Below are 26,499 nucleotides of genomic sequence, written 5' to 3'. Positions count from 1 at the left end.
TTTGAATCAATGACAGACAAATGTATCCTCCAATGAGATCACAGCTTACCCTTTCCTAAATCTTCTTGATTGTGATTGGCCAACTCTGTCGTGACAGGCAGTCGTATTGTTCAATCACACACAGAGAATCTTTGAACCCGCCCAGAAACGACCGTTCGTAGCTTATTATTTGTCGGAGAAGAATTTTAAACTATTTAAACCGTTTTGAGCGGGTGCCTGGAAAACAAGAGACAGTCGAGTTGAGCCGGAGAGAGACAAAGTAACTTAAATTTAGCATCTAATGTTTATAAACAAAATAGAAGGAAGGGTCATAACGTTGGATCATCGGGTCTTTGTTTTTGCAGTGCGATCGTGAATAAAGTCTAAAGAGGTAGATGTCGATTTATATCTTATGGACGTTAACGTTATACAATTGTTTAGGTTAGCTTGGATTGCTAATGTAGTCAGACATAAATCAATGTTTTGGTTATTTTGTGTAACGGTATTATTTTTACGTCAGATGTAAAAGCCAAAATGTAATATCTATGCGTGTTTATTATATTGAAGTGTGTCCATCTGCGTGTTTCATCTGAGCTCGGTATAAAGGTAACGTTACAGGTTATGAAAGCTAAATGTAATGGTTTATGTTTTAATTTGTCAATATGATCAAAATGGGGTGGAAAAAACGTTATGATTTTCTACTCTGAAGTGTGTTAGAGACAGATGGTGAGCAGCATGTCATTCTCCAATGTTAACGTTTCCTGCGTCAAATGAATTAGTGTAACTTATTTGCCTCCATTTTCTTGAGAGAAAGTCAAAATACTAAATTTCTCTGTAAAATGACACATGTCAAACTAGGCTGTTTTCATGTCAGCATTGGATGCAAATGAAATGCATAATCAGTCTGAACCTTTTGCTCTTTGTTGTCAGGGTTTCAGATTTACATGGGAAGGCAAATGCATGTTTTTCCCATTTTCACTGAAACCCAATGTTGTATATGCAGTCTAAATGAATACATTTTCATTATGGCTGCTTGATCAAGCACAGTAAAAGTATCAGTGCAGAGTTAGATTATGATCAGTTGCATGCAAGTTATTTTTGTCCCCCAGAATGCCATTGTTTACACTTTTTACAGAATCTTCCTTGTGTATTTCCAGGGGCGCCACCATGAGTTCCTTGCCGGAGGCCACACGCTCCCTCATGCAGGTTTTTAATGGGAAACTGCAGGATTTTACCAATGAGATTGATAATGTCCACATGGTGTGGCTGGAGGAGATCCAGCAGGAAGCATATCGCATGTTTTCCAGGTGAGAGACACTGTTAATGTGAGGTGGAGTGTGTTTTACACTTTATACTTTTGTATTCTGCAGGCCCAGCTGCAGCTTTGACATGCAGATTGAAATTCCTGGTGGGCCCAGACTTGTAACATTTATTTATTTTTCTCCATAACAAAACTTAAAGGGATAGCTCACCCAAAAATGAAAATGTTATGTTTATCTGCTTACCCCCAGCCAGTGCATCCAACATGTAGGTGTGTTTGTTTCTTCAGTAGAGCACAAATGAAGATTTTTAACTTCAACCGTTGCAGTCTGCTAGTCATAATGCATGTGAATGGGTAACAATTCTATGAGAGTAAAAAAAAAATGCTTAGACAACATGCACAAAAACCCTGCTGCTCGTGACGACACATTGATGTCTTAAGACACGAACCGATCGGTTTCTGTGAGAAACGCAACAGTACTTGTTTTTTTACCTCATATCAGACGAATCTCATCTAGTGTTCTCATCCGTCATTACTTCCGTCTGGTAAGGTCAAAACTGGCCTGATCATAGATATATATATTAGGTAGATGCCTCATTCGGCCAATCCACCCAGGCAGTAATGAGGAATATATATATTTTTATATATTTATATATATATATATATATATATATATATATATATATAATGATTGCATTATAGATGCAATGGTTGGAGTGAAACATCTTCATTTGTGTTCAACTGAAGAAACAAACACAGCTACATCTTGGATGCATTGGGGGGTAAGCAGATAAACATCACATTTTCATTTTTCGGTGAACTAACCCTTTAATTAAGGTTCATTCGGGTCCAGATTTTTACTTGCCCCACAAAAATGTGCACTGTTATTCTGTTATACTTTTTGTATATATATGTGAGAATCACTGTTACCGTCCAGGTCATTAAGACATGTTAATAAAAAAGACATTTTGTTGAACAGTGACTTCAGCACTGAGCCAGAACTGATGCCAAAGACTCCATCACAGAAGAAGACGAACCGCAGGAAACGAGTGTCAATGGAGCTCAATGAGTCTCGCGGCAAAAGACGGTGAGGGCTTTGAATGTGCATTAATGTCTGGATATTTTTGTTTATTTGTGTGGTAAAAATGTCTGTCTGTACATGTGTATATTGCAACATCTTTAGACAAAATTTAAGTTTGATTTGAGTTATGCATTTTGGTAAAATTTCGACAATAATCTCAGGGCTTTTTGACAGGCCTCATAGTCTTGTAAAACATGTATTTCTTTTAGGGGTGTGAATCACTAGAGGCCTCATGATACTTAAGCCACGATGTGGTGATATTGTCATTTAAAAAAATAACAACAAAGAAATAGTATTGCAATAACATATTACATTTCTACATATGAAATATCAACAGCAAGCTTTTCCCCAAACTGCAAACTTTATCCACACATTTTTATTTAATAAGGTTCTCAGACTGTTCATTTTACATCTTAAAGTGCCCCTATTATGGATTTTAGAAAATGACATTTCATGTAGTGTGTAACAGCTCTAAGTGAATGAAAACATCCTGCGAAGTTTTAAATTTGAGTGCATAGTGTATAGTTATCTCTCTCAAAAAAAGAGTCAAATCTGAGTCAATTAAATGAATCGCTTTTTAAACAAATCCCAGGCATTAGCAATTGCCTGCATTTTCAGCCTCACTTGGCATTTTTGATACAGATACCACATGCGCACCTTAATTTGTCTGTGACGCGTTACACTGAACTAACAAATGGCGGCAGACAGCAAGATTAGTCCTGCACACTGTACGATTTTTCAAAATCCTTTGCGAATGTGTCTTGTCAGACTGTACGAACATAATCGCCGCTGTAAGCCATGTCACACTGTAAGATCTCAGTTGGCATTAATGTCAGACTGCACGATAGTGAAGGCGCGCTAAAATAGGACGCACACAAGAAAAATTGTCTGGAGTTTTATATCATCAATGAATGACACGTTCGGTGACGGTGAGCTGCATTACACGCGGGACTGAAATGCTGGCTACAAAGAAATCTCTAGCTGTCATTTTGGTCATAGTTTGTCTTGAAAAACCGAGATATTTGACAGTCGTCTTAGGAGAAGTCACACTGCAGGATTTTGTGGCAAATCTTCTGACACTGCCAGAATTTCATCTGAGGTAAAATTTGATCGCAGCAGTCATTAATCGGCTGCCGGTGAACATGTCAAATTAACGACCAAAGACGTCAGATTTTAGCTTAGGATCAGAGGAATCTTTTAGGATTTGCTAAATTTGTCTCAGACGGCCAAATCGTGGGCAAAATCGCACCGTGTGCACCCGGCTTTAGACATTCTCTCCGATTTTGCATGTTCAATTTGCCGGAAGTGCCATAAACATTGATACTTACCGTTGAGAGAGGTCCTGCTCCAGTCGTGTTTGTGATTTTTGACGTTAAGACAAAATTGAAGCCATCTCTGCTCATACACTTCATAGTTTTCAACACTTTGACAATCCCTAATCTAGTAATGGTGATGAGCGTACCTGCACGCAGTATATCAATCACAACTGACTAGGTCATCTGACCAATCACTGCAGATTACTGTCATGCAAAGGAGGGGTTTGGAAAAATTAAGCGTTGAGTGAATCCTTTGGGAGTCCCTTGCAATTGGGTGCACCCTGGACGCAACACTGAATGGTGGGATATTTTGCTAATAAAATGATTGCGCCAGAAGAATGGTGTTAGAACTTTATTATTTCTGATCTCTCTGTATAGTTTTGCGGACTTTAGTATGTTTTACGCAAGCGCAGGTTGATTTAAGCAAGTTTCAATGTGGACGAGCAACTTTTTGGAAAATGCTTGAAAAATGCATAGCGCAATGCCAGGGTTATGGGTTCAATTCCCAGTGAATGTAAGAACAATCAAATGTATACCTTTAACGGAAGTCTTGAATAAAAGCATCTGCCAACTGCATATTAATATAATTTATGTATGGCTCTATTTAACTCTCCTTTAATACACATAAATATAAATTGGCAGCTTTTTTCCCCGATAGTTATATATGTCATTGTCTGTCTTTAGTTTCTCCAAGGGGAAACGCAGCAACTTGCGTCGCTCCTCAGTCCAGATGACCCTGAACACCATCTCTGAGCTGGTTACGTCACACGTCCCGGACGACAGCTCAGGGAGCCTCATAGAGGAACCTGCTCGCCGCACGCGTCGCAACAAAACCACCGCTCCTGCTGAAACCGAAACCGTCAAGCGCAGCACCCGTAACAAAGGCGGAGCCAAAGCCAAGGATGTGGAAGAAGTGGCAGAGAACATCCCAGAGGTGAAACAACCTGCTAATGTGCAGGATTTGGGCTACGATCAGGATCAGATCCTGGTGTCTGAAGCAGTGGTGAAGATTTCCTCCTCAGACCGTCTGAGTGCAGATTTGGTGAGGAACGCCGGTTTGTCACCTGGCCGATCTGCCAATAAAATCCCCATAGCTGCATCGGGGTTGCAGACGACCCCTCAGGGCTCGTCTCGGACGTCGGTTCGGCGCTCGCTGGTTGTGCGGCGCTCGCTGGTGGGCCTCAGGCACAGCATGACCCAGGAAGCCGTTCGCAGGGCGTCCCGGCGCTCTTTCCTGAAGAAGAAAGCCAGACTGGGAAACTCGACCTGCAGCAGCTCCGTCAGCGGTGAGACTTGTATTTACAGTCAAAATAACTTCACTTGAGGTCAGTGTGAACGCCTCATTAGGATTTATCGCTTGGTTTTAGACCGTTGTGCATTCTGTTTTAAAGCGATTTAATGCTGTATATTAACTGAATGATGACGTTTATGTCCACACTGCCTTTTCCAGAGGACATTTGCATGGACGTGGAACCTGAGGACATGGAGAACAAAGAGGAAAAGTGAGTGAAATTTAGCTCATGATAGTTGATGTATTGGTTTTATCTGGGATTCAAACCCACAATCTTTTGGTTATCAGTCAAGATCTTTTTGAAAGCTGTTTCTCGTTTATGTTTAGGGTTGATGAACCACAAAAGATGGCAGAACCGACCACTGAAACCAACCCTGAACCTGAAATCGTCCAATCAGAGGTGAAAATAACTTTCTGCTGTGGTTTTCAATAGCCGCTTTTCTGCTGTCAAGCCAGGGCTTTTGACAGCCCATTCGGGGCTAATAGCCTCGGACCTGTAGCACAGAGCCCAAACATGATCAAATGCATTTGATGGCATTTCAAAGATTTAAAACCCAAACATCGATGTTTTACAAATACCTTTTTCCGTTATTTCACAAAAGAAAGGATACGGGCAGTCAGAGAAACAGAGGACGCTCCCGAAAAACCGCCCTTGCTTTATTTTATGACATGCGGAGCTAAATATGGATATCAAACGGTCTGGAATAAAGAGACAAAACATGCTGACAGATGAAATATAGCCTACATAATTTGTCTGATTTCAACAAGTGGACGTATTTACCATGTTTACTAACTACGGTAATCGTTGGGGCGTGAGTCTTTTGCTTCACAAATAAAATTTTTGCTTTATATGGTGATCAGAATCCACATCGGATCACAAACAGAAGTCATTTCAAACACTCGCTGCTGTCTGAAAGTGAGTTTTGAGCTAAAATGATTTTAGAAGTCTTTAATGCTGATGTTAGCCGGTATAGGAAATCTTGTCTCCAGACTTCGATAAAATCTGCCCTTTGTTTGTAACCACTCCTCAAGCCCGAGCTGGCCCGCTTTGGACCAAGGTATTCAGTGGGCTGATCAAAGCCCCAGAAGTGACAGTGAAAACATGACTGGCCCTGGCACGCATTAGCACGCCCGCCTTTATCCAGATAGTGTAAACGAGGCCATTTAACCCTTCTAATATCAGCCATATTCAACCAAACATGGCCTTTTCTGTTATGATGATAGGAAGTGTTGTATTGCATCATTGGATGTTATTTACTAAACTGAAGGCTGTGTGATCTCATAGGAACCTGAACCTGAGAAGACTGAAGAAAAGGAAACTGAGGTAAAAGAAGATCAACTTCCAGAAGAGATTGCTGGATCTCCCAGCAACACTGAGAACTGTCGCTTCACACGATCCATGGCTCGTACTTCAGAAACAGGTACTGGTCTAACACATCTGCTGATTAAATACATATGTATATGGGGTGACTAGTAAGGTTTGAATTATTTATCTTCCTGCAATAGATGATAGTGGTGGGTCAAAGTCCAGAGGAGATGGCCGGTGAGCACGCCGTTAATTAGATTTCTTCATTATAGTTAGTGGATTTATTGTTATATGTTTTATAATTGTTTTTGTGGGTTCCCGTCAGGCCTACGCGTTCAGGCTCCAAGCGCCGGGCAGCTGAGTCGGCAGTCCCGGAAATCAACACGCCCAAGAAGAAGCACTCTCCTCCAAAGAAATGCCTCACGGTATGAGCATTTCTGACTATTGTAATGCTTCCAATGTGCCAAAACGCTCTCTCTGACACTTTTTGTAAAGAAATGCTTACCGCAGAACTCCACATAGTTTTTCTGTTGTTGTTTCCATTGGTAAAAAGGATTTGTATTGATTTGTGGCCTGTTTCTTGTGGTTTGGATCGTTATCTTTAATCAGTCCAGATCATCCATTATGTGTCCATTTGTTGTGTGCCTGCAGAGTATTGCTCCACACATGCGCTCGTTCGTGCACACGGTTCAGAAGAACCAGATGCTGATGATGACGCCTGGATCTCTGGGCCGCAGCAACATCATGAAGTCCTTCATCAAACAATCTGCCAGCAAAACCGATGTCAAGGTGGGCACACCTTTCAGACTGGTCCTCTGTGTATATATTTTTAAGGCCCAATGGGATTTTTTTCTTTTTTCAGTCCACTTTAATAGATTCATTAAATTTGTCTTTTTGCACTTTAAACAAATCACAATATGGACTAATGTTTGGGAATGTTAAAGGATTGGTTCCCCAAAAAATTAAAATTGTCAATGATTCCTTACACTTATGTCCTTCCAACCTGTTAGACTCTCGTTCGTCGATGTTTTTGATGAAATCTGAGAGGTGTCTACCTTCATTGACAGAGACTCAGCTACCACTGTGACGCTTAAAAAGGTCATAAAGAGCTCATTAAACTAATCCATATGAATTGAGCAGTTTAGTCCAAATATTCTGAAAAGACATGATCACTTTATATGATGAACAGATTAAATTTAGGCCTTTATTCACATATAAACATTGATCAGAGAACATACACTCACCTAAAGGATTATTAGGAACACCTTTTCAATTTCCCATTAATGCAATTATTTAATCAACCAATCACATGGCAGTTGCTTAAATGCATTTAGGGCTGTGGTCCTGGTCAAGACAATCCCCTGAACTCCAAACTGAATGTCAGAATGGGAAAGAAAGGTGATTTAAGCAATTTTGGGCATGGCATGGTTGTTGGTGCCAGACGGGCACAATCTGCTCAGTTACTGGGATTTTCACGCACAACCATTTCAAGGGTTTACAAAGAATGGTGTGAAAAGGGAAAAATATCCAGTATGCGGCAGTCCTGTGTGCGAGTGCCTTGTTGATGATAGAGATCAGAGGAGAAATGGCCGACTGATTCAAGCTGATAGAAGAGCAACTTTGACTGAAATAACCACTCGTTACAACCGAGGTATGCAGCAAAGCATTTGTGAAGCCACAACACGCACAACCTTGAGGCGGATGGGCTACAACAGTAGAAGACTCCACCGGGTACCACTCATCTCCACTACAAATAGGAAAAAGAGGCTACAATTTGCACAATTGGACAGTTGGAAGATGAGTCTCAATTGAGAACATGGGATCCATCATGCCTTGTTACCACTGTGAAGGCTGGTGATGTAATGGTGTGGGGGATGTTTTCTTAGCACACTTTAGGCCCCTTGGGGCCAATTGGGCATCGTTTAAATGCCACAGCCTACCTATACATTGTTTCTGACCATGTCCGTCCCTTTATGACCACCATGTACCCATCCTCTGATGGCTACATCCAGCAGGATAATGCACCATGTCACAATAGCTCGACTCGTTTTAAATTAGTTTCTTGAACATGAGACTGAGTTCACTGTACCAAAATGGCCCCCACAGTCACCAGATCTTAACCCAATAGAGCATCTTTGGGATGTGGTGGAACAGGAGCTTCGTGCCCTGGATGTGCATCCCAAAAATCTCCATCAACTGCAAGATGCTATCCGATAAATATGGGCCAACATTTCTAAAGAATGCTTTCAGCACCTTGTTGAATCAATAGTAGAATTAAGGCAGTTCTGAAGGCAAAAGGGGGTCAAAAAGTATTAACATGGTGTTCATAATAATAATCCTTTAGGTGCGTGTAACCAGAAGCTCAATCGAACCTGCTTGACGCATGAGAACAAACCTCATTGGTTCTTGCTGAAGCTCAACTGTGCTGTGTTGACAAGTCAAATGGACACACTGAAGTTTCCGTTTACCACAACTGATGTGTGCATTGGTGAATGTTTATATGTCATTTTAAAGCATAAATGAAATCTGTTCATCATATAATGTGATTGAGTGTCTCCAGAAATTTTGGACTAAACCGCTCAATTAATATGGATTGGTTTTATTAATCTTTATGAATTATTTGGAGCGTCACAGTGGTAGTTACGTATCTGTCAGTGGAGGGACAGAAATCTCTCGGATTTCATCAAAAAGATCTTCATTTGTGTTCTGAAGATGAATGAAGGTCTTACGGGTTTGGAACGACATGAGGGCGAGTAAATGACAGATTTTTCAATTTTGGGTGAACTTTCCCTTTATGTGTAGAGCCCTACTTTTGACTTATTCATCTGAAAGTGGCAAAATCTCTGACATTCATTATGTTTTTATTTATTTAATTAAATTATCATTATATAAAACATTTAAATTCCACGTTGTGGAAATCATATGGCTGTAAGTTGTTTTTCAGAGTAGTCTAATTTAAAAGGTTACTTCAATGTTAAATTCTTGCCCTAATATGCTTCTCCTAGTAGAAGTTGTTTTAGTTGGTAATTGTACTTCCTGTCTTTCCCCTTCAGTTTGGTTCTGGCTCTGTGGTGAGTATAAACAATGAATTCAGACCGGTGTCATTTCCTTGTTAGTCAACAATTTGAATTCACATCTGTTTGACACTTCCTGTTTTTCTTACATTGTGAGTGGGCTTTTGTTTAGTTGCTTTATCCTTATCCCATACTATACTTCCTTTGGGCAGTGAAGGCACTTTTGTCTAAACCGAAACAGACCATCCCATTCAGACTTTTTTGGATTAACTCATCACTCAAATGTGTGTCTTTGTGCCGATATTGGCGAGAAATCTGTCTGCTGTTTATCACTCTTCACTTCACTTGAAAGTTTTGCTTTCGTCGTCTTTGTTTAAAGCTGCAGTCATTCATTTAATTACTGTAATTGTGGTAACTCTAAAATGAACACTTCCTCCAGGAGAAAGAACGACAGAAGTGGGATGCCTTGAATAAGAAGATTGAACAAGAGAATGAGCGAAAGAAAAAGATTGAGGAGGAGAGGCGAAAGAAACAGGAGGAAATGAAAAGGTGGGAAGGAACGACTCATTTGGACTGAATTATCATTTATATTAATGTAGCTTTAAGTGTGAATGCAAATTTGGACGTGTGTGACTTCTGTCTACTTTAGAAAACGGGACGAGCGTTTGAAACGGGTGGTTGAGGCTCGAGTGAAAGGTGAAAAGGAGAAGGAGCAGGAAAAGAAAAAGAAGATTGAAGAAAAAATGGCACAGCTGGAGAAGAAAAATGATATGGTTGGTACTGAAGGCTGAAATGAAAACCAATTGGAATGTTTAAGATTTTTTGTAACGTTGTTTCTCTCTCTTTTAGCTCCGAGTTGAGCGAATGGCAGAGGAGAAAGCCAAGCGGAAGGTGGCCACTAAACGACAGGAAGAACTGGACCTTCGCAAGAAACAGGAAGAGGCAGCCAGACAAAAGAAACTTCAGCAAGTTGTAAGTTAACACTAGCATATAAATTGGAGTCCATGTTGAAAGACGTTTTGCAAGTATAATGAAGGGACAGCCTTATATTGAAAGTGTAAATGTATTTATTCTTTTTGCAACCACTAATTTTCTTTCAAAGCCAATGGCAAATAATATCAAGGCTAACATGAGATTTATATTTTACTATATACAGGTCCTTTTCAAAAAATTAGCATATTGTGATAAAGTTCATTATTTTCCATAATGTAATGATAAAAATTAAACTTTCATTTATTTTAGATTCATTGCACACCAACTGAAATATTTCAGGTCTTTTATTGTTTTAATACTGATGATTTTGGCATACAGCTCATGAAAACCCAAAATTCCTATCTCAAAAAATTTGCATATCATGAAAATGTTCTCTAAACGAGCTATTAACCTAATCATCTGAATCAACTAATTAACTCTAAACACCTGCAAAAGATTCCTGAGGCTTTTAAAAACTCCCAGCCTGGTTCATTACTCAAAACCGCAATCATGGGTAAGACCGCCGACCTGACTGCTGTCCAGAAGGCCATCATTGACACCCTCAAGCGAGAGGGTAAGACACAGAAAGACATTTCTGAACGAATAGGCTGTTCCCAGAGTGCTGTATCAAGGCACCTCAGTGGGAAGTCTGTGGGAAGGAAAAAGTGTGGCAAAAAACGCTGCACAACATGAAGAGGTGACCAGACCCTGAGGAAGATTGTGGAGAAGGACCGATTCCAGACCTTGGGGGACCTGCGGAAGCAGTGGACTGAGTCTGGAGTAGAAACATCCAGAGCCACCGTGCACAGGCATGTGCAGGAAATGGGCTACAGGTGCCGCATTCCCCAGGTCAAGACACTTTTGGGCTACAGAGAAGCAGCATAGGACTATTGCTCAGTGGTCCAAAGTACTTTTTTTGGGAGGAAAGCAAATTTTGCATGTCATTCGGAAAAGGTGCCAGAGTCTGGAGGAAGACTGGGGAGAAGGAATTGCCAAAATGCCTGAAGTCCAGTGTCAAGTACCCACAGTCAGTGATGGTCTGGGGTGCCATGTCAGCTGCTGGTATTGGTCCACTGTGTTTTATCAAGGGCAGGGTCAATGCAGCTAGCTATCAGGAGATTTTGGAGCACTTCATGCTTCCATCTGCTGAAAAGCTTTATGGAGATGAAGATTTGGTTTTTCAGCCCGACCTGGCACCTGCTCACAGTGCCAAAACCACTGGTAAATGGTTTACTGACCATGGTATTACTGTGGTCAATTGGCCTGCCAACTCTCGTGACCTGAACCCCATAGAGAATCTGTGGGATATTGTGAAGAGAAAGTTGAGAGACGCAAGACCCAACACTCTGGATGAGCTTAAGGCCGCTATCGAAGCATCCTGGGCCTCCAGAACACCTCAGCAGTGCCACGGCCTGATCGCCTCCATGCCACGCCGCACTGAAGCAGTCATTTCTGCAAAAGGATTCCCGACCAAGTATTGAGTGCACTGAACTGAACTGAACATAATTATTTGAAGGTTGACTTTTTTGTGTTAAACTCTTTTCTTTTATTGGTCGGATGAAATAAGCTAATTTTGAGACAGGAATTTGGGGTTTTCATGAGCTGTATGCCAAAATCATCAGCATTAAAACAATAAAAGACCTGAAATATTTCAGTTGGTGTGCAATGAATCTAAAATATATGAAAGTTTAATTTTTATCATTACATTATGGAAAATAATGAACTTTACCACAATATGCACATTTTTTTTAGAAGGACCTGTATGTATATGTGTGTGTTTGTTAAAAACAACAGCATTTATTTGAATAGAAAATGTTCTTTTACTAACGTAACATTCTTTTACTGTCACTTTTGATGAATGCATCTTTGCTGAATTTATCAATTTTTACTGACCCCAAATTTATTTAACATTGTAACTACAGTAGCTAATTTCCATACTAATACTTTAGGAGGAAGAGGAGCGGCGACACCAGGAAATGCTGGCCAAACGCAGGGCTGAAGAGGAGCGAGAGAAGGCCCGCAAACTGGCCGAGGCCACACGCGCTCTGGAACTGAAGAAGGAACAAGAGCGGGAGAAAGAGAAGGAGCGCGAGCGGGAAAGGGAGCGAGAACGCGAGCGGGAGCGAGAGAGACAGGCTGCCGCTGAGAAGTGGGTGGCGCTTGTTTGTGCATGGGTTTGAAATGAAAGGATAACTTTTAAAGATACTAAATATGTAAGTTTGTGTCTTGCAGAGAAAGACTAGAGAGAGAGAAGGCTATCACTCTTCAGAAGGAACTGGAGAGAGCAGCCAGAGAGAAGGAGATGGAGGAGAAAAGGAAGATGGTGAGGTTTTTACTGTAGTATGTTATTAGCTGTTTCCATCCGCCTATGTGCATTTTGTGCATATCGCATAAACGCTATAAATGTGCATAAAAACAATAAGTAGACGTGCTTAAACTACGATGGAAACACATTTACCATATAAATCCCTAATGCGCTACAAAAAACTGAATTTGCCCCAGTAGAGGATGTGATTGGGTTACTGAACTAACCAGCGGACGGATCACATCGCACATCTCAAATGTTGGTTTGGTCGTTCTGAAATTCCTGTCCTGTCATCATAGTGAGTGCCTCTCAGAAGCATCTCTAATGATTGTGTTCCCAAACATTAGGCATCGGAACGTGCGGAGCGTTTTGTCTCCACGCTCTAATTTGCAAGTCTATTATGATATAGGGAAAAAAGCAAGAGTGGCTTCCCATATTGCAACAGCTACCATATTAGATATTTTGTGCCAGTTTCCCAGGAAGCTTTGGATGGAAACACAGCTAGTGATCTAAAATCCAGGTCCACATAACCTTTTTATTCTCCTTGACTGTGAATTTTGCTTTCAATAAGGACAGAATGATTCTCAATTTGAACACACTTTTGTAGCACCTAGGTTACAATGATCCCATGACCTAAAGTCTAAATTTGTGTGCTCCTTTAACAGGAGGAGCAGAGGAGGGCCGAACAGGAGAGGGAAGCCCAACAGAAACGTGCCGCTGCAGCCTCTGCCTCTGCGTCCCATACAGTCACAGCTCAGGTAATTAACAGCCCAAATCAATATCTGTCAGAGTCATATCCATGCAAGATGTTATTTTACTATTTGTTAATTTTATATCGTTGTTGTTTTGTTTTTTTAATTTTCTGTTGTTTCCTTGTTTTTTTGGTTGCCGAAAATGATGACAAGGTATCATTCTCTAATGATAATTTTAAAAAAATCTGTATATTTATACTTTTTTTTTTATATAGACAATTTTTTTTATTAAACTGTTTATTAATAGCTTTTACAAAATGTATTATTTTTTCTTTTAAAGGTACAATATGTACGATTTTTTTATTTAAATATCCAAAAACCACGTGAACAATGTTAAATATTTTGTTGACTCGTGTTCTTGCGTTATCCCAAATGTTTAAATCCAGAGAAATAAGATATTTTAACCAGGGCATGGACTGTCCATGCGTCGCCTATCAATGACATCATACCCGCATCACCCTCCATTTCCAGTTTAATTTTGTAGAAACCATGGAAATGCCAAAGACGCTTTAATATATCATGTTTCATTAGACAGGTGATCAATTGTTTGGATCATTCATCAACAGAAAACTCATCATTGTTCTACAGCTCAACACAGTTAGCCTTATTGTTTAAATGTGGTGCTCTTGGTTTACTGCGAGTACCATGTTTTACTACGCCTGATATCGATCTACTGTAGTGTGCAAAAGGTGTCTCATAGCAGCCACCGAGCGATAGAGCTTAGATCGGGCTCAAAAAATCTTTTTTAAACTAATCCTGACTTGTGCAACTTTTTGTTATATATATTGTGTCTGATTATGGCATAGCTTTTTGCCCACCCATTTAGGCTAATAAAGTAATGATTAAAAAAACACGCTTGATCAAGGGCATGATTCCGGTCAAGCTCGGGCAGGGAATCTAAACTCTACTGAGTGAACACAGTAGCATTATAACTTTCAACACACAAATGTATCTATGATATTTAAAAAAAGCTGCGTTACACCACATACACATGAGCAGAAGCGGAAGCGCTCGTCTGTGGCATAAAAGCTCTGCGAAATCAAGGCGTCATCAAGCTACGCCTTTGTTTTGAAAGAGCGACATCTAGTGGTGAAAAATTACATACTGTGGCTTTAAAGGTGCCGTAAACGCTGTTGTTATTTTAAATCACCAAAACAAACACTCCTCTACCATAAAGGATCACATTCCCATTTAATAGCTACACTCCAAATTCACGAACATACTATGCAACACCTCCCCCATCATGAGTGAACACACCCCTTACTGTTGATTGGCTCACTCTGCTTGCCCCATCATGAGTGGACACACCCCTTACTGTTGATTGGCTCACACTCCTCCCCCATCATGAGTGGACACCCCCTACTGTTGATTGGCTCACTCTGCTTCCCCCATCATGAGTGGACACACCCCTTACTGTTGATTAGCTCACTTTCCTCCCCCATCATGGGTGGACACACCCCCTACTGTTGATTGGCTCACTCTGCTTCCCCCATCATGAGTGGACACACCCCTTACTGTTGATTAGCTCACTTTCCTCCCCCATCATGAGTGGACAGACCCCTTACTGTTGATTAGCTCCCTCTCCTCCCCCATCATGAGTGGACACACCCCTTACTGTTGATTAGCTCACTTTCCTCCCCCATCATGAGTGGACAGACCCCTTACTGTTGATTAGCTCCCTCTCCTCCCCCATCATGGGTGGACACACCCCCTACTGTTGATTTGCTATGTGTTTTGGTACTCGCTCAACAGCGTTTCTCAGAAGTGGCTTTAATAGAGTTTATTATTATAGTTTGTACACTGTAAATCTAACTTTAATGTTTTTGTAAAATGTATTAACAGGTCTCAAAAACACAAGCAGCTAAAATGCTCAACTCCACTATAACTAAGAGTTCAGCTCTAAACATGACTGTAGATATTGAGGTAAACATTCCTTCCCCGTTCATTTATTCTATACTGAGTATTTACAAAACTTACTACTAATACATAATCTTACTAAAGCTATATTATTCCTTCTCCACAGAGCTCTGTTCTGAATACTCCAGTTGGGAAAGGAGCCGCTCACAATAAGACCGTAGATCACGGAGCTGGACTCAACGTGACCGTTGACATCGAGGTGAGCTCACGGCAACGCTTATGCGTCTTTTTCCCTGCGAAAGAATGGAATGTGTCAGATAATATTAGTAAACATGGGATAGTTCCCGGAGAAGGGAAATTAAAACTTTTCCAGTCGGACATTTTCCTTCCCTTCTAATTTAGGTGTGTGTGTAAAACTGTATGAATCAATCCCTGGTTTCTGATCCCAATCCTTTGATTTATACCTTGCAGCAATCTCCACAGTCCTACCAGATCACTCCTAAGGGCCAGAAGGTGACCGTTTTAAAGAATCCAGAAGATTACGGCATGGACCAGAACAGCGACGACTCGACAGATGATGAATCTGCACCCCGAAAACCCATCCCATCCTGGGCTGAGGGTATGCTGGAAATATTTGCTTTTGTTTGTAGTTAGTTTTCCATCAATGTGCTCAGTGTGGGCGGTATGACTTATTACAGTTTAAAGGTTAATCCATTGCTAGCTTCTTAAAGGATTAGTTCACTTTAAAATGGAATTCACCCCATAATGTATTCTCCCTCAAGCCATCCTAGGTGTATGACTTTCTGATGAACACAGTTATATTAATAAATATCCTGACGCTTCCAAGTTTATTATGGGAGTGACAATGGGAGGTCCATTGATTTTGAAGCTCAAAAAAGGGCATTCATCCATCATAAACATACCCCACACGGCTCCAGGGGGTTAATAAAGGATTTCTAAAGGGAATCGATGGGGTGTTGTAAGAAAAATATCCATATTTAAAACTTTTATCAAGTAAAATATCCAGCTTACACCAAACTACCTTCAACTTACACAGAAAGTGCCATGTTCTAGTGATGGGTTGTGCCAGTTATGCTGAGACGCTTCAGTCTGTCATATAGGCTAAATAAAATTATAATGAGAACATCATCATAATTATGCTTGGTACACGGCTTTTAATGGTGAGGTTTTTGTAATCAAGCTCTCAAAATGATATAAAATGTAGATTTTAGATTTGTCATCAATATATAGGTTATGTAGCCTGATGTCATCGTGCTCAGATTCTTGAGAGAAATGGTAAAGGTGAATGCATATACGAACAAGTTCTCAGTTTAGTATTAGAAGGATTTCAACCCAAGCGCTCTGGTGACGCCGATTGCGTTATTGTTTATCACCTGTCCATCATCGTATAAAGCCCGCCCTGACAATTTGATTGGTCCAATCAGCTTTGGTTCGAGCATTGTTGCTCCACAACGGATCGAGTCCAGACCGAACTTCCTGACCTCAAATGTTATGGGCAGGGCTACGTTTGGCTGGCATCCAGGCCATTGGTTATCGGCTTTCAAATTAGGGCTGTCCCCAACTAAGGATTTACACATTCGAATCAGAATTTTCTAATCTCTTTATGGTCGACCGATAGTCGAATCATCTGTGTGTGTGTAAGCCATAGACTGGGAAAACATAAACGGGTTGGGAAGCGCAGGACAGTAGTCAGCAGGAGGCTAAGACTATTTTTATTTTACTTTACACACGGCATACAGCCACCACTTTTAATAAAGTGATCAAAACTATTCACTACACATTCGTAAATTAACCGTTCTCTCATAACATTTAAAGGCCGCGATCGAAACACAGAACATCACACAAATATATAAAAGAACATTTTGATAAATAAACCTAAAAACAATACCTACCTAGAGAGGAAAAGAACACTTTGAGTGCGTTTACATGCGCGTTCTTAAGCCGCTTGTGCCTATAGGGGGTCGCACACCGGACTGAAGCTCAGCGCCGTGTCTCAGGAATCTCACACCAGGCAGACGTGAACATTGCGCGCTGCGCCCGAGCTCAATTTTGAATCACTGCACGATGAGTGTATCTTGTAGTACAGGGTGAAATCAGTATATACATTCACGATTTGAGGGAAATATACATTTATCGCCGCGGACAGGTGTCGAATGCCGCCGTCGGTGTATGTGTTCGAATTTTAAAGGCGCGGCACGTCCGGTGCGAAGCTCAGTGCCCTTAAAGGGGCGATCCCTCAGCGCCGCGACATCTTTATAACACTTAGATTGAGCACACCCATATTGCCAAAATGGTATGATCCTCGTTTCATAACACCCGCGAAGATTCGACCATGAGATCAGTGGTCCAATCCGGTCCTGCATATCGATGCATCGAATCTTCGACTATTAGGGGTCACCCCTAGAGTATACACAAGTGCATTTTTATTCTGCGGTTTCTACAGCATGCTCCTGTATTTATTCTAATGTGATGTGTTGTTCTGTGCAGGTATGCAGTTGCAGCAGTCCATAATGAAGCACTATTACAATCCACTGGATCTCCATTCATATTTTGGAAAGCCTGAACCACCCAAGCTGGAGGCGATCTTCAGGCGGACCAAACCTCGCTTCTTTAAACGCACTAGCTCTGCTGTCTGGCATTCTCCACCACGTTTGGGAAATTTGGGCAATTAAGCAAAATGTACTTTTCCTACTTCTAATCTGTCATCTTTTTTTATGTTGTTGTCTCTTATACTTTAAGCTCACTTTAATAAAGCCTTTTAAAAATCTATATGTAAGTAGTTTAGACCGGGGGGGAAAAAAAGAGCAGAATGTGTAATATAGAGAACACAAAAGATGGAGTTTGACGACAGACTGGGATGGACTCTGTCTCCGTTTAATTTACCTGCTTTGTTTTTAAATGGGATTACATTGTCACCCATTTATTTAAATATAGCGTCACATGTAATACATTTGGAAGTCTACACACGAGCTGCTACAAATGGGATGGTAAAGTAGATGTAGAAAATACGGGGGTGACGTTTTCCCACAAAATTCACTTCACAAAAAGTGTCAGATTACTCTGGACTGTCAATAAAAGGTATCATTTCTAAATGTTTGAGCTGTTTATTTATGGTCATTTATGATTGAAAAGGCAATCTGGATGTGAGGCATCACATTCTTTGCTTTTTTAAAAAAAACTTAAAGGGGAAAATATTGGCCTTCCTAAATTGAAATCATACTATAATGTTATGGTTGCTTTGCTAATTCATGTTAAGAAGGATCTTTTGAGTTTTTTGTTAATTAATATTGGGAAGTATTTTAAATTATTGAAATAAAAACCTGTATTGTTTTGCACCAGGCTATGTTTTGGAATGAGACAAATGTGGAATAGTTAATATTTATTAAACCATGTTTTCATTTTATAGACCTAGATGAAGTCCATGTATTATAATACATCCCATTTCCTAAAATACATCCACATTGTAATACATAATATCTTCTATTAAACTAATTTATTTTTCTATGTTGAAACGTGCTAAATGACTACTGTATTGTGGGAGACATAGTAGGAAAACAATATACTTCGGCTTTCTTACCATTTTATATGGTTATGTTGATAAAAGCATTTGCTAAATGGATAAATATGTAAACATGAAATGATTCTGCCGAGAATCCCCAGGACAGTTCTGGTAAATAGCGTCAGAGGAAGGATTACGACCGCATTGGTGCGCGTGCGCAGACGGCGGCAGTTACTCATCTCGTGAGCGCGCACATCAGTGGAAAGTTTCATCGTCACACGGCGCCGCGCATTCAAAGGGAACACGTTCACCAGGACAACGCTCTGAAATCAACACATAGGTACGTTAGCGATTAAAACACGTTTATTATTAGGGCAAACAGAGCTGTTGTGTTATGATTGGTCACTGGTTTATTGGAGCTGCTTTTTTGCTTTATAATAACAGGTGCAGTTGACGGTCAGACGCCTATGTAAGTCCGTTATTTAAATCGGATTTGCGCGTGACCGAGGCCCGATTTTGTTTACATTTATTACAAATTGTCATATCGTCTTCAAGTATTTACTTGTTAAATGCAACACATTCCGCACACATGAATAAATAAATAATATGTTGGATAAAAGGAAAATAAAACAAACTGCGTGTTGTTGTTATTGGTGATATTTTATTAGGTGATAATATAGTGTGATATATAAATCAGATATGAGTATTTGGATGGATATTGTACAATGCATTCTAATATAAAGCTATGAATAGGCGTCGGAAATGGCCTCCAAACAATTACACACACACACACACACACACACACGGAGATTCACAGAAAGATACACACTAATACACAATACCATTGCTCTCAGTGAGTCAGGAGAGTAACGTTAACGTACTTAGAAAATACTCATATGAGTGTGATGGGTTTATCTAAGATTGTAAATACAGTGAAATAATAGATGGTGATGTCATACATTTGTTGACATAAATCTGGGCAAGATGGCAAGCCACGTTTTTTTTTCCTTTTACTTCAGTGACTATTTGTCAGAATTGTGGATTGTTGAGTAAGTACAGACACAAACTATAATGTCTTTATGTAAATAAATTTAACATTTACAGCACATACACAGTTCATGTTGAGGCTATTCATGTCACAATATATGGGGCAATGGAAATTTTATAAAAAGAATAAAAGGCAACACCATTTTAAATCATTGTTTTGACCAAAAAATGTGTAATTGATACATTCTATAAATTTCAATTTATTTCAATTGACAATTTTGCCCCGCCCTAACATTCATGGAAAATGCTCTTGTACTGAAAAAAGTACTAAAGTTAAGGTCCTACATTTTCCTTAAAATCCTACATTGTGTGTGTGTGGGTGGGTGTGTGTGTTTTATAATGCTGGAATTTTATTTTGGAAACAACTAAAATTATCCTATTTTGAGATCATTTGGATGTTTGAAATCACCACCCTAAAGAAAACTAACTTGTGTAATTGGGTAGCTGCCGGTTTGATTTCGCTCTGCAACTGGAAACCTGCTGCTTTCAGCTGCTTCAGTTACACTTTTGCTGGAACCAATCATGGACTGGCTTATCCACCTGGCGTGCTATTGGCGGATTTAACATAACAGATAGAGAAGCGATGGGTCTTTGCCCGTTGATCACGCCTCTTGTGGTCTGATTGGTTGAAGGGCTATCCAATTGCTTACAGAGTCATTTGAATTATGCTCATTTATCATGCCTTTTGTGCAGTAGAAATACAAAGCAGACTCCCCAGACCAATGTTCAATCTTAAATCGAGCTTGGTCTGGTGATAGCCAGACAAGTAATTGGGCGTTTTGACTTACTGTTATACAGCCCCACTAGCCACGTTCTCTTTTATCTTAATGTCATGTTCAAGGTTAATCAGGGAAGGTAGTGTGACTCAGTGGGGATAATATAATTTTGTTTTGTCAGGAGCCTCCTTGCTGCTGTCACGTGGTTAAGTGACGGATGGGAAACCCGAGGCCAGCGTAATTTAAATACACTACTGTTATTGGTGTCACAAAATGTAGTTCTAGGAGTTTTTCAGGCGAGAATGTAGTTGTCTAAAGCTCAAATCTGTGGTTTCTTTATGAAGAGAGCGCCTATTTGAAATTTTGATCTGGCGTTTTCTGAGGTGAGGTGTGAGACCCAGGTGCTCAGCGCTCATCAACCCCGGCGAGAGCAGCCTTAACTTATCTAGTCCTACTGACAACTCCCGCTGCCAGGCAGAGGCCCCTCCCATGACGCAATTTTAATTTTTGCGTGAACTAACTAGGGATGCACGATATTGGATTTTTGCCGATATCCGATATGCCGATATTTTTCAGCTCATTTTGGCCGATGCCGATACCGATGCCGATATATGTTTATTTTTTCCCTTTGTTTGGAAACAACACCATTTTGAGCAAAAAATATATTTTTTCATTCTGGTTTCAGATTTCTGAGGTATCCTTACTAAAAGGATTCTTGTTGAAGATAAATAAATGTTAATAAAGTTCTTTTTATGATAAGAGTATATTAAAAGCTCTGAAAATAACAATAATAAAGTCAGTAATTTTTCACCCCAGATGCAGCTGTAACCTAAATATTGTATTTTTGGATTTAACGTTTGTGCACATGAAGTGGGGGTGGCATGACATCCATTGATGCTGTCTTTTAATTCTACAATTATTGTAGAGCTCCTTGGATTATTTTTCATCATCCATTTCGTAAAATTTTATTACAGATTAATACACTGTATATAAAAGTATTTAATTTACAAGTGTCATGCTTGTGATTTATGACATCATTACTGATTTGTTTATTCAGAACAAGAAGTAACTTCAATTTATTTGTGTATTCTACTTTTCATTGTATTAGTGTAACAACAGCGCACCCACTACATGTATAAATATATAGCGGTCTAGCGGGAGGGCACTAGGACCTGGAGGAGCTTCTGCTGCTGTGGAGGCTGCCGCACGTGCTAGAGAGTGGGACTGGGGAGACGCGATTGGGCTTGTTTCGGGCTAGTTTTGTTGTGAAAACGTGGCAAATCTGCTGCTGACGGTCACGTCCTTCTGTACGTGCATTCAGAAATTCAAGGCAGCATTTAAAAACAGTCAATATAAATCACTGTACATGCAATGTATTTTCTTGTTTTCACTTGAAGAATGACTGCAGTGCTGACATGGTCTTATCGCTGTAGCACTCCTTGCACACGTGAGTTATTGCAGGCACATATCAACACGTTATCATATCGGCATAATGTTTTCATATCGACCGATGCCGATTTTTATATTTTAAGCGTTTATCGGCCGATTCCGATGTCGTGCCGATAATATCGTGCATCCCTAGAACTAACCCTTTCATTCAAGAAATGTAATGCATAATAAATGTCTGTCACTGTGGGTCATCCTGCTTTCATTTACTTACTGCAGGTTCCAAAGATTTAAATGGTGTCTTACATGCATACATTTCTTGCTGTTTAGTGAGAGTATACATACTACAATTTGTTGATTACATCATAGGAACGAGCCAATCCTCTCTACAAGTATGGCAGCGTTTGAAATTGCTGGTTATCACAGATACACTCATTCGAGATGCCATTTGAAAAAAAAGAAAAAGAAAAACAACCCAAATGTCACTATAGCTTTTTTGTCATAAGGATAGTTAGGTCCTAATCATTTTTGTGACAACTCTGTATGCAAAGAGGCATAGTTTGGTCAATGAAGACATTGTTTCTATTGTTCACATTCTCTCTCTCGACTTTCTGTTCTTGATTCTGTGCCAGAAGCAACTTGAATTTTAATTAACCAAACTTTGAAAATGATCTCTGAATCTTTTCATTGAACCTCTCTCTCTTTTTTTCCACAGAGATGGGTCGCCTAACAGTACTGTTATTCTGCCTGGCCCTTTGTTCGTTTTCCCTGTCCGTTTTGGGAAAACGAGGTGGGGGCGGTAAGGGTGGATTTAGCTTGGGTAAAATTGGCTCAAACAAAGGTGGAAGCAGCACAGGAAGCAAAGGTGGAGGCAGCAGCAGCAGCAATAAAGGGACCTCACATGGGACGCACTCAGCCCCTGGAAACTATCCTCGCCAACCTCAAGTACCAAACCAGAATCCACCCCCCTATCCCGGTACTGGAGGCGGGTACCCTAACCAGGGCAGATATCCACCAGCAGGCTCTAACCCAGGTCAAGGATACCCTAATCAAGGTAGATACCCAGCCCAAGGAGGTTACCCAGCCCAAGGAGGTTATCCAGCCCAAGGAGGTTATCCAGCCCAAGGTGGTTATCCAGCCCAAGGTGGTTATCCAGCCCAAGGAGGTTATCCAGCCCAAGGTGGTTATCCAGCCCAAGGAGGTTATCCACAAGGTAACTACCCAGGGCGTAGTGGTTACCCAGCCCAAGGTGGCTACCCAGCCCAAGGTGGCTACCCAGCCCAAGGAGGTTATCCAGGGGGAGGATCATATCCCAACAGGTATCCTGGACAAGCTGGCGGAAACCCCTATCCAGTTGGAGGCTCTTATCCAGGTTATCCAGTCCGAGGAGGTTCCAGCCCTAACCAGTTTGGGGGAGGTGTTGCAGGAGCAGGGGCAGGTGGATATCCAGGAGCGGCACAGTATCCTTACTGGAACCCCAACAATAAAATTATGAGCCCAGGCTATGGGGGAAATTACGGTGGCTATGGGCAAGGTGGCAGATCACCTTTTGCCCAGTCAGTGCAGAGCATGGGTATGGTCCCTAATAGCAATTCAAGAGGATTTGGCAAGCAGGCGATTATGGCTGCTGGGGTTGGGGCGGTGGCCGGTATGGCTCTGGGATATGGCCTCGGTAGTTTCCCTCGTCCCCGTTTCAATTTCCACAATCCACAGGAGGAACAGTACTACAATCACTACATGTACAAACGTTACGGCCAAACTCCCCCTGACAGTACCGGGAATGTGAACACTAACTCCCAAGGTGGAAAGCCAGGCGATGCAGGATCAGTCTCTGGGGGACAAGGAAATGCTAACCCTTATGACATCTTCCAGAATCCTCCACCAGAGTCCTATGAGAAGTACATGGACAAGTGTATTAAGAGGACTGACTTGCTTCGAGAGAAACCTGAAGGAAGATCAAGGAGATCTGCTGACCTCTTTGAGGCTCAAAAGGCAGAAGTAGGAGAGGATCCTAGTGGCGCTCAAGAAAATGCCACAAGCAACAACAGCACTGTTGACAGAACCAGTACAGATGCCTCTTCATTAATAACCTCAAAGCCTCCTGAAACACCCAGTCAACCTCAAAAGCAGACCCAGGAGGGAGAAGCAAAAGTCAGTGATGACGACGACACAGTTAGCATTATGGAGATCGGCTATCCTGCACTAATTGAGCAAATGAAAGCACGACGTTGTGTCGAGCTGTACATGGTCTATGCGGAACAGCATGCGGAAAAACAGGTGCAGGATCGCAGTGCCGTGGATGCTAATCCCAACAGTAGTGCTGATTTACCTGGACCCCTTGGCCATGGAGTCATGCTACTTTTAACAAGCATTCTGTCTCTTATCTTGAGTTGCCTGTTACACTGACATTCAAGAAAATGATAAACCCATGAAGCCATTGAGTCAGACTGAGAAATGGACCATTCTCACCCATCATATGTAATCTGAGGAATTTGTCTTAGGTGTCTTAAGACAAGATATTCTCTCAGGACTACTTGTAGATTCGACAGAAAGTTCTTTCACTTCTCATGATGACTCCTATTGTTCCTCCACTAAATTGCAACATGAGCCACCTAACAATTTGACATGAGCCTACATTTCAAAGCAGTTTCTAAAAGTTTTAAGTAATTTTTCTAAACCCTTCAACTTCCATCACTGCCTCCTTCTTGCATGTGGTTTGATGAACACTAACTTCTCTTCCAAGACAGCATACTGCATGAACCCTTTATTATCTCCACTTTAAAACGTTGTGCACGGCATTGGCATTTGCCTCATTGTTTTATGCTAGCAACGACTATTACATTATACAATTTTTTTTTTTATGACATGAAATGGTGGCTTCCAGTTCTGTCCTTATGATGGCACTCCTACTTGCATAGTTGAAATGTTTTGTTGTAGTTTATTTTTGATTGTTTAGACTAAACTCACAGATTAACTTTCTACTGATGTACTTATTTATTTAAAATGAACATTATGAACATTTAAATGGTTAAAAAGTCCTCCACTGTTGATTTTGTTATTTTTACTTCTCGGGGGCCGTTCACACAGATCATGTTTTTGTGTTCTACTCCTTTGTTTTTCCATATAAACATGCACTACACAAACATCTTCGACCATTGAATCTTCAACATCTCTTGTTTTTAAATGCAAAAACACTTTGTGTGAATGGCTCCAAACTGAATGTTTATGTAATCATAACTGTTTGGTTTAAACTAGATATGTGCGATAATACGCCTGCGTGTCAGTTTCATTCATATCAGATGTACTATGACAGAAACACTCATGCAGCTCATCTCCACTGCTCACTGAGATAGAATGCCATTTTATATACAGTTGGATCTTTATCAGTAGCTTGGTGCTGTAGTTTCTATGAACATTATGATAATTACTGCTGACCATTGAAGTAGATTATCAACCCAGCTAGGCACTTGCTAAATCATTTATCTAGAGCAGGGGTTCCCAACCATGTACTCCAACAGTGCACATTTTGAGTGGCTCCTTTGTCTGACACACCCATTTCCGTGACCTGAATCAGCTGTGCTTGATTAAGGAGACATGCAAGATTTGCAGTGTTGGGGTGGTTCCAGGAATGTGGTTGAGAACCCTTGATCTAGAGGGAATGTGGCAACCACTGGATAATCAGCATTAGGCAATGTTAAATGCCTTATTACTCAGCTGCATATGTACTGTTATGCTTTTGAGATGTTGTGAATGTTGAAAGTGTGTATAATGTTACTGTCACTGGAATTAAAGTGATTAAATGCACCTTAATTGCGTGTCTGCCTGTTTCCATTTGATTTGATTTTTTTTATCTGTGAGCACCCTGAACAAAACAATGCCAAATAAAATAAAACATAACCCACTTAGAATGAGGCTAAACAGTTTAGACTTTTATTTTGGCCTAGTGTTTGTTCCATGTCAGCTCAAGTTTTGTTTACAGACATCACTTGATGTCCAATACAAAATCTGGCCCCTGAAGCAAAGCCAGTAGAGAACAAAATGTCCATTCAGTTAAGTTAAATGTTCATCTGTGTTCAGTGTGTTGTGATAGTTAGTCTTGGAGGAGACCTTTTGTTGTTGTTTTCCCCTTTGATATCTGATTTCCCCATGTTGACATATGCATCCATTCATAAAGAGACTGGATAATTAACAGCTTAATTGTACCCTAAGTGGATTATAAGACTATTAGGAATGACAGAATCCAAATACAGGACTAATTGCATCAAACCATCAGAACTATTAGTCTTCACTCGTGAGTTCTAGGATGCAAGTTTACCCTTGGGAAGAAGACATTTGCCCAACAGAGAATCATAGGAGATGAAAATCCCGTTTGGAGATCATTACTGTGGTTAATAGGCAGATTCACACATAAACAAATATAGATCACAATATGTTTTCGTTAATGATGCGATGTGAGATTAGACAAACAATTTGGGAACATCTTGACAGGCTTTTCCTTCTGCAAGATCACTCAGAAGGGGTCAAAGAGCATTTTGAGTTTTTACGTAGTGTGCCGAACTGGATATAGCTAGTTTACTGCAACTTGTTGTCTCAGCAAAGAAGGTATTAGCAATGCATACCATACAAAACCAAATGCCAAAAAGAGGACACAGGCAGTGATAGAAAACTAAAGACAAATTCTCACACCTAACAAAAG

The 26,499-nt window shown here is 40.6% G+C and overlaps 3 protein-coding genes across 4 annotated transcripts in view; 2 read left to right on the top strand and 1 right to left on the bottom strand.

Moving 5' to 3' along the window:
* The window catches only part of si:ch211-272n13.3 (ankyrin repeat domain-containing protein 26), a 74,545-nt gene that overhangs the window by 43,891 nt on the left and 4,155 nt on the right, over window positions 1-26,499 (bottom strand). The gene's annotated exons all lie outside the window — the stretch shown is intronic.
* On the top strand, window positions 208-18,247 carry incenp (inner centromere protein). Of its 2 annotated transcripts, XM_067435931.1 has the most exons (21): window positions 208-370; window positions 1,137-1,286; window positions 2,220-2,327; window positions 4,322-4,923; window positions 5,088-5,139; window positions 5,256-5,329; window positions 6,221-6,349; window positions 6,435-6,471; window positions 6,560-6,659; window positions 6,886-7,023; window positions 9,288-9,305; window positions 9,688-9,797; window positions 9,898-10,021; window positions 10,098-10,220; window positions 12,170-12,369; window positions 12,453-12,543; window positions 13,191-13,283; window positions 15,120-15,200; window positions 15,301-15,393; window positions 15,606-15,753; window positions 17,643-18,247. In XM_067435931.1, the coding sequence occupies exons 2-21, from the start codon at window positions 1,147-1,149 to the stop codon at window positions 17,825-17,827; spliced, it is 2,646 nt and encodes an 881-aa protein (XP_067292032.1). In that variant the 5' UTR covers window positions 208-370; window positions 1,137-1,146; the 3' UTR covers window positions 17,828-18,247. The 2 variants fall into 2 exon arrangements, with proteins under 2 accessions (XP_067292032.1, XP_067292033.1); XM_067435932.1 differs by lacking the exon at window positions 9,288-9,305.
* On the top strand, window positions 18,864-25,613 carry prnprs3 (prion protein, related sequence 3). Its single transcript, XM_067435930.1, has 2 exons — window positions 18,864-18,994; window positions 22,519-25,613. Exon 2 carries the CDS (start codon window positions 22,521-22,523, stop codon window positions 24,207-24,209), a length of 1,689 nt encoding a protein of 562 aa, XP_067292031.1. The 5' UTR covers window positions 18,864-18,994; window positions 22,519-22,520; the 3' UTR covers window positions 24,210-25,613.

The sequence above is a fragment of the Pseudorasbora parva genome, chromosome 25 (genome assembly GCF_024679245.1).
Source record: "Pseudorasbora parva isolate DD20220531a chromosome 25, ASM2467924v1, whole genome shotgun sequence".
NCBI lineage: Eukaryota > Metazoa > Chordata > Actinopteri > Cypriniformes > Gobionidae > Pseudorasbora > Pseudorasbora parva.
This window is presented reverse-complemented; position numbering and strand designations above follow the sequence as displayed.